This window comes from Struthio camelus, chromosome 24, assembly GCF_040807025.1.
Source record: "Struthio camelus isolate bStrCam1 chromosome 24, bStrCam1.hap1, whole genome shotgun sequence".
Classification (NCBI taxonomy): Eukaryota; Metazoa; Chordata; class Aves; order Struthioniformes; family Struthionidae; genus Struthio; species Struthio camelus.
In genome coordinates this window covers 9478781-9485583 of record NC_090965.1, presented here as the reverse complement: position 1 = coordinate 9485583, position 6803 = coordinate 9478781, and the positions used below count along the sequence as shown (strand labels likewise).

General features: G+C 40.1%; 1 protein-coding gene across 7 annotated transcripts in view; it reads left to right on the top strand.

The window, feature by feature from the left end:
- The first annotated feature begins 298 nt into the window (after window positions 1-298).
- Window positions 299-6803, top strand: part of ST7L (suppression of tumorigenicity 7 like) — a 42574-nt gene continuing 36069 nt past the window's right edge. Inside the window, exons 1-8 of one of the 7 annotated variants that reach the window (XM_068918162.1) lie at window positions 299-437; window positions 1264-1346; window positions 2381-2546; window positions 3163-3217; window positions 3710-3764; window positions 3894-4009; window positions 5652-5730; window positions 6343-6497. In XM_068918162.1, coding sequence (XP_068774263.1) covers window positions 3898-4009; window positions 5652-5730; window positions 6343-6497 — 346 coding nt within the window. In that variant the 5' untranslated portion in view covers window positions 299-437; window positions 1264-1346; window positions 2381-2546; ... (1 more) ...; window positions 3710-3764; window positions 3894-3897. Of the gene's footprint in view, window positions 438-494; window positions 687-1263; window positions 1347-2380; window positions 2547-3162; window positions 3218-3709; window positions 3765-3893; window positions 4021-5651; window positions 5731-6342; window positions 6498-6803 lie in introns of those variants that run through there. The other 6 variants (XM_068918164.1, XM_068918157.1, XM_068918159.1 and 3 more) reach the window with 6 other exon arrangements.

Genomic DNA, 6803 nt, shown 5'->3' with positions numbered 1-6803 from the left:
GCGGGCAGGCTGGCCGGGGCCGGAGCGGGCAGCGCGGGAGTTGGCCGCCCGCCCGCCCGCGGCCGGGGGGTGCAGGAGCTGGGGCCGAGGCGCAGCCCCGCGACCGGGGTTCCCCGCGCCGGCAGCCGCGCGGCAGAGGGAGAGGGAGGCCGCGCCCAGCCGCGGCCCGCCCCGCCCCGTCGTGCGGTCCGCCCCTATCCCGTCGTGCCCCGGCGGCGCGGCAGCCATGGCGGACGGCGGCGGGCCCGGGCGGGCGGCGGCGGCGGCGGGCCCGGGCGGCGGCGGCGGCGCGGCGCTGGGGCGCTGGGAGCAGCTGCGGCGGCGGGCGGCGGCGGCGGCGCCCTGGGCCCGCGGGCTGCTGGCGGCAGCCGCCGGCCTCGGCTTCTTCTACGCGGTGCTGCGGGTGCCGCTGCGGCTCCGCGACGGCCTGGCGGGCGGTGAGGCGCGGCGGGGCCCGTCCCCGCCCAGGCCGCCTGCGCGGGGGCTGGGTTTGGGGGGGGGAGGCGATATTTCCAGCCCAGCGATATCACTAACTTGAGTTTGAGCGCGGCCGCTGGGCTCCGCGGCTGGCGGTGCCCTGCCCTGCCCGGGTCTCGGCCCTCCTCCTGCCTCGGCCCCGCTCGCAGCGCAGGCTGACAGCTGGAAAAGCTTTCCTGTAGTTCTAGTTGGAAATCACGGTCGGAGCGGTAATGGAAAACTGCATTTTCCTGTAAATGCCAGGAGAGCGAATCCGTGTAAAACGTAGAAGACAGAATACGTTAATACGATGTACTCTCCGATAGTATAATATATATTAATTTTAGTTCACTTTTTGTTGTCTTTTGCGTCTTTGTTTTAGTGTTGCACAAGAATATGCCTTTTAAAAAAAGTAAACTCCCTCAGCGTCCTTGTTAACACGGAGTAGAGGCTTGCATCAAAGCAATACTTTTCAGTTTTAGATTAAAATGAAATAATACATTAAAATGGCTTCTTATTACTCACCAGCCATGCAGATAGTCCAAGTCATAGCTTTCTTTATCCAAGAATTTACAAAGAGGTTTTGAGTTGCATGTATAGCCTAACTAATGTTACAGACAATTTTGACAAGAGAGTGACAGATGAAAAGGATTCACTAACAAAATAACCATTATCTATGAAGATACTAAGGCTATGTCACAATACTATGTTTGCGTAGTATTTTATACAGTATTGTTTGTTTAAAAACAATTTATTTGTATTTTTTGGTTCTGCTTATAAACTTTTTAGTTTTGTTTCTCTTGACAGTGACTGTGTTCTTAAGCACTTTGACACCAAAATTCTACTTTGCGCTTACTGTGACTTCATCTTTTATTTCTGGACTGATATTTGTAAGTAGTCCACTCTTGGCCCCCCCCCCCCCTTTTTTTTTTTTTTTGTTTAACAGCTTTTGAACTTGTTAAGGTGAAATGCAATAAACTTCCTTTTTTTTTTTGAACAGGCTCTAGAGGGTGCCTTTGTACTACAAAGGAACTTACTGTTTAGTATCTCTTCTGGTGTATTATAAGCGCTCTCTTACTATGAAGCCTAAGTAATCTGTATCTGTTTTAGGAATTCAGGCTTGTTTGAAGTGTGTACGTATGTGTGTACATATATACAAGCATGCACACACACACATGTATATGGGAATTATGCTAAATACGTTTCCTAAAAGAAAAAGAGTGATTTTTGGTTAGCAACTATTTGTAGTAATGTTTCTTACCAAGGAGTGCCATTTGTTTGAACATGACTCTTTTCTGCATGCTAGTGGAAGTACTCCGATAAGTTTGTCCAGGGCTGACAATGTAATATAGTGCTTGAGGACTGTATTATACGTGTGCAGATATTTTTAATAGCATAAAAAAGAAAGACAGTAATGCTTTTGATCCAAAATTTCTAGTAAGTGAACGAGATTACTGTTACTTAAGACTTCCCCCTTTGAACTTTGACTGGCAGAACATCTCAGTTCAACCATCCATTTTGTGCCTTATTTTTAGATTCATTTTATTAAATGAAAAAGCTACGCCCACTGTGTGATTCTTGCCTCTGTCTCTAGTTTCCCTGTACTGCACACTTTGGTCTTAAAAGATCCAGACACCTTCTGAAAGGGTTTAGAATTTAGCTTAATGACTTGGGGAGGGAGGAACATATGTTTGAAAATTTTACTGTGTTTTTTTTCAGTCTCTTTCATGTTATGTGGGAGATCTTGCATGACAAGACAGGCATGAAACAGTTAATTGGTGTTAATTTGTACGTAGATAAGTTCTATCTGTAGTCATTTTCAAGAGTCTGTCCTTGCTGTTGAGTTTACTCTTCATCTCTTATGTTTATATTGGAAGGGTGTTGCCTAAGAAAATTTCTGGTGCTTTTTTTACTCTTATGACAGGTGTTTGAGTGGTGGCATTTCCGAAAATACGGCACATCTTTCATTGAGCAGGTATCTGTGAGTCATTTGAGGCCCCTCATTGGTGGAGTAGAAAGCAGCCCTCCAGCACCAGTAGTGTTCTCAGCTAACAGTGGAGAGCATGAGACAAACAGGCAGAATATGCCAGGTGATTGTTAGTGTCCCTACAATTTTCCTGGAGCTTCAAGAAGGCCTTGTTCAAGTGAATTTACTTTTCTTTTGAGTGGTTTTGATTCTGCATTAGTGCTTATAGTAACTGGAGAAAGGCTTACGCTTTACCAATGTATTTTATCAATAACGGTAAAAGAAATTAAATGATACGTAATATATTACATAGTATCTTTGATTTAAAACATTCGTTATTAAAAGCATCATTTTGAAAATGTATTACACGTTTAGCTAAAACTGTTTCAGTAAGGTTAGATTTTTTGCTATTCTAAATACGTACAAGGTAAACAATGCATGATTGTGAATGGCAGAGTTTAATTTTTCCACCATGTGCTTTTGTATGATGGAAATTCTGGGGGGGGAGGGAGGGGGAAACCCGTGGGACAGCAGAAGCTCTAGGACGCAGAAAAAGATCGTGTGTGTGTGTGTATATATATATGTTTATAAAAATCATAATTGAGATGAGGCTATAAATCTCAAATTAAAACCAGTTGTTGCTGAAGTAAAACTATGTAGTTGCTATATTTTAAAGTCAAGGTAGTATTTCTTGTGCTCTTAATTCCAAAAGTACTTTTTTTTTTTTTAATCATTTTCAGAGTGCAAAGTGTGGCGAAATCCTCTCAATCTTTTCAGAGGGGCAGAATATAGCAGGTATTAATAATCTTATTTTTCATTGCATGGTTTTGAAATTAATCTGGAATGTATTTATGACATGTTCCCAGAGCTTGCAGTAGTACTACTGGGAGACAGTTAAGACCTACAAGATTATAGGGTTGAAGTTTGGATTGATGCCAATCCTGTGTTTAAAAAGCACCTACCCAGACTTTGGCAGTTTCAGTGTTAAGAATGCAAACGTCACTGTAAACATCACCGGCTTTTCAGAGTAAAGTAGGAGAAGATTATAATTGGATTTATTTCGTTCTTTTTTTCAGAAAACTCTGGGAAAATCATGGTCTCACAGCTGTTGAGTTATTTTATTCTGCATTTGAGACCATGATTCTAAATCTGAAATATCCCTTTTTAAACTAATTTAGCTGTGCTGTAAATCTCTGTGCTATTTCATAGGAAAAGGTGCTTCTTAGGTAGCCAGTCCCAAGTCTCTTAGAACTTCAGGATCAAAAAGACTTTTTTTTTCCTCTGCAGGAAGCCTTCTGGCAACCTGTACAGATTATGGAGCAGTAGTACTTGAAAACTTCTGGTTAGTAGCCCACTCTTTTATTAATAACGTTTCTGCACTAGCTTCAGTCAAGCGCATCAGGTATTATCCTTTGGCATCAGCATTACTGTTTACTAGCAGTACATTTTACTGAAATTTCTCTTGTTAAAGATACATGTGGGTGACTGGGAAGGAGCCTCTTACATATTATGACATGAATTTGTCAGCTCAAGATCATCAAAACTTTTTCACATGTGATACGGATGCCCTTCGGCCTTCAGATACAGGTACCAGTGATGTATGTATGAGAGAGATATATATATATCTATATGGAATGTGTAACGTGGATATTTTTAATATATTCAATATAGCACAAGCTATTGTGTGAACTGCCTTGTGAAACAATAGCCTTTCTCTACTACTTAGGTGGTTTAATAGATGTGTTGAGTGAATAGGTCTTTTTTTCTTTTTATATTGTGCTCTCTCTGTTGGCTTTAAGGGTGGTCGTGCATCAGGATCCTGAAATATTTTAAGATCTCACACTTATTAAATAATTAACAATATGATGCTGAAAACCTGAATTATTCTTCACAACCAGTGCAGAGGTCTGATTTAAACAGACTGTTGATGAACAGTGCTGTCTCTGTGATTTTGTCATAGTATTCCAAATGTTTAGTGCAGAAAATGTACTCTACCTGGTTATTGTCAGACTAGGTGCTAACTATTACCAATTTGTCAAGTTCCGGAAGCATTACTTGTCAGCGAGCTATGACATGTTTGATAATGTTTTTGTTTCACAAATGGAGTGTATTGTCTCGCTTACTAAGCCAAGACTAATATTTTGTTTCCAAAAGAAAACTCGACCATTTTTCCACGTTATTCTTGCTGGACAGCAGAAAGTTTTGTTCCAAAAGAAACATGTATAGGTTCTTCAGTTTTCTTATCATACTTGAGATAGGCCAGATATTTAATTCCATGAATGTAATGTTTTGGAGTTCTTCCAGAGCTGTTACTTTGTGTGAAAGCTGTTAATTCTACCTAGAAAATGGTAGCTGTAAGTACGCTTGCTTTCTTTTGGTTGAAGTTGGCTCTCAATTTGGGATCCCATTTTTCCCTAGTAGAAACATAGCGGGAAAGGGTGTGGAGATGCTTTACTGAGCTTCTTGTTTGCTTTTCATCTGACTAATTTTGCATTCAAGTTGTAATTCAAATAAACCTTTTGAATAGGTGATTTCATCATTTGTTTCTTAACCAGTTCTTAGGACACCTTTTAATAAGATGATAAATGATTATATTTTATCTTGAACCGACTTTGCCATGTTATGCCACTCAGATGTGCTTTGTGAATTTAAAAATAAATTGTTTAACCCTTTATGATCTGGTAGTTGTTCAGATACTGAAGTGTGAAACTATACTGTGCAACACATCTTGTTGTATCAGCTTTCTTCGAAGTTCTGTTTGAAAACTTAAATTGAAATTCTGTGCAGGTCTGTGCAAGAACCGGTGTTTAACAATTGCTCCTGCCAAGCTTTCAACAAACCTTGGGAAATGCTTACAAAAATCTGTAGCCGTTTAGAAACTGTACATCTGTCTGGTTATGTAAGCTGCCTTTGTTTCAGTTTAGGAGTTCTTAAATGGTCAATGAATAATGTTCCTGTTGGTATTGCTGTCTTGATTTAAACTTGTGATGTAATCAGATGTTGCAAGATTCTGCTTCTTGTGGCAGAAGCTCCTGCTGGGATTAAAACACTTGTTTACTTGTCCCTGCAGCAGTTGTTTAGCAAAGGTGAATTTACAAAATGAAAGTGAATGTTATCTAGTAGAATTGAGATATAAAGAACCAATATTGCCTCAACTTTTCTGACTGGCTAACTAGGTGTTAGCCTGCATTTCTGTTCCTCACCAGCCTTTTAAATGTTTTTGCAACAGTTATGCAGAAAGCATGGAGAGAGAGAAACCCTCAAGCCCGGATTAAAGCAGCATATCAAGCTTTAGAATTGAACAATGAGTAAGTTTAGAGTATAAGTTGATTTTCTTTATTTCCAGTGTGAAAGGTTAAAGGGCATGATATTAATTCCTAATTATTTAGAATTAGAGAGAGAAGTTTCCAAATACTTAAAGGGGGATTCCTGTGAGTATGAGAGTGGCTGTCAGTTACACTGAAGTATTGAACTATGTTTTAGAAAGTGTTCTAAGGGTTTTTAATATACTTGTATAACACAAACCAATAAAATTCACTTACTTCTGCAATCAACTTTGTTTTTTAATCTGGTCATGTTTGTGTAAAAAGGTTTACCTTTTTGTTTTAAAACAACACACTGAACAAAAAAGACCTTCACACAACTCTCAAAGTATTTTAACTATTTAATGGAAAATAATTTTTCTAGCAGGTATGTCGGAATGTTTATTTTGCCTTAAAACTGAAAAGGTTTCTGTTTCCTGGCAGTCACCATTTGAACATAACTATTGATTGTTATGGTGCAGCAGTGTAGTATTGTCAATGCTTAGATACTAAACACAAGCAAAAACTCCCTGTTTCTGAAAATTTTTATGCTTATTCAAAAATATTAAGCTTTATGTCCCCCAGAATAATTTGTGGTGCTTTTTTTCCCTGTTACAGCTGTGCAACTGCATATGTCCTCCTGGCTGAGGAAGAAGCAACGACTATTGTAGATGCTGAGAAGTATTTTAAGCAGGCTCTGAAAGCAGGAGAAACAATTTACAGAAAGTCTCAGAACTGCCTTTCCCAAAGTCCCCAGCATGAAGCACAGCTGAGTAAGCACTTTTGAATCAGATAACCACTTGTTTTTCAGGAGCAAAATAAAATAAAAGTTATGATAAGTGAACAGTGAAGTAGTTCTTACTGTTTTAGCTATGCTTAGCATGACATGTTATATGGTCTTCTGTAGTACTAGGATAAATCTAGAAAGTGATAGTTATGCTGTGTGTCTGTCATAGGCTGTCTTGTTGGGGCTCCTTTTATTCCAGCCAATGTTTCAGGGAATAAAAGTCTTAACGTTTTTTGCCTTTTAACCTCGTTAAAAGGAACTGCTGACATTGGTCTAGATGGGCTTTGGTTGA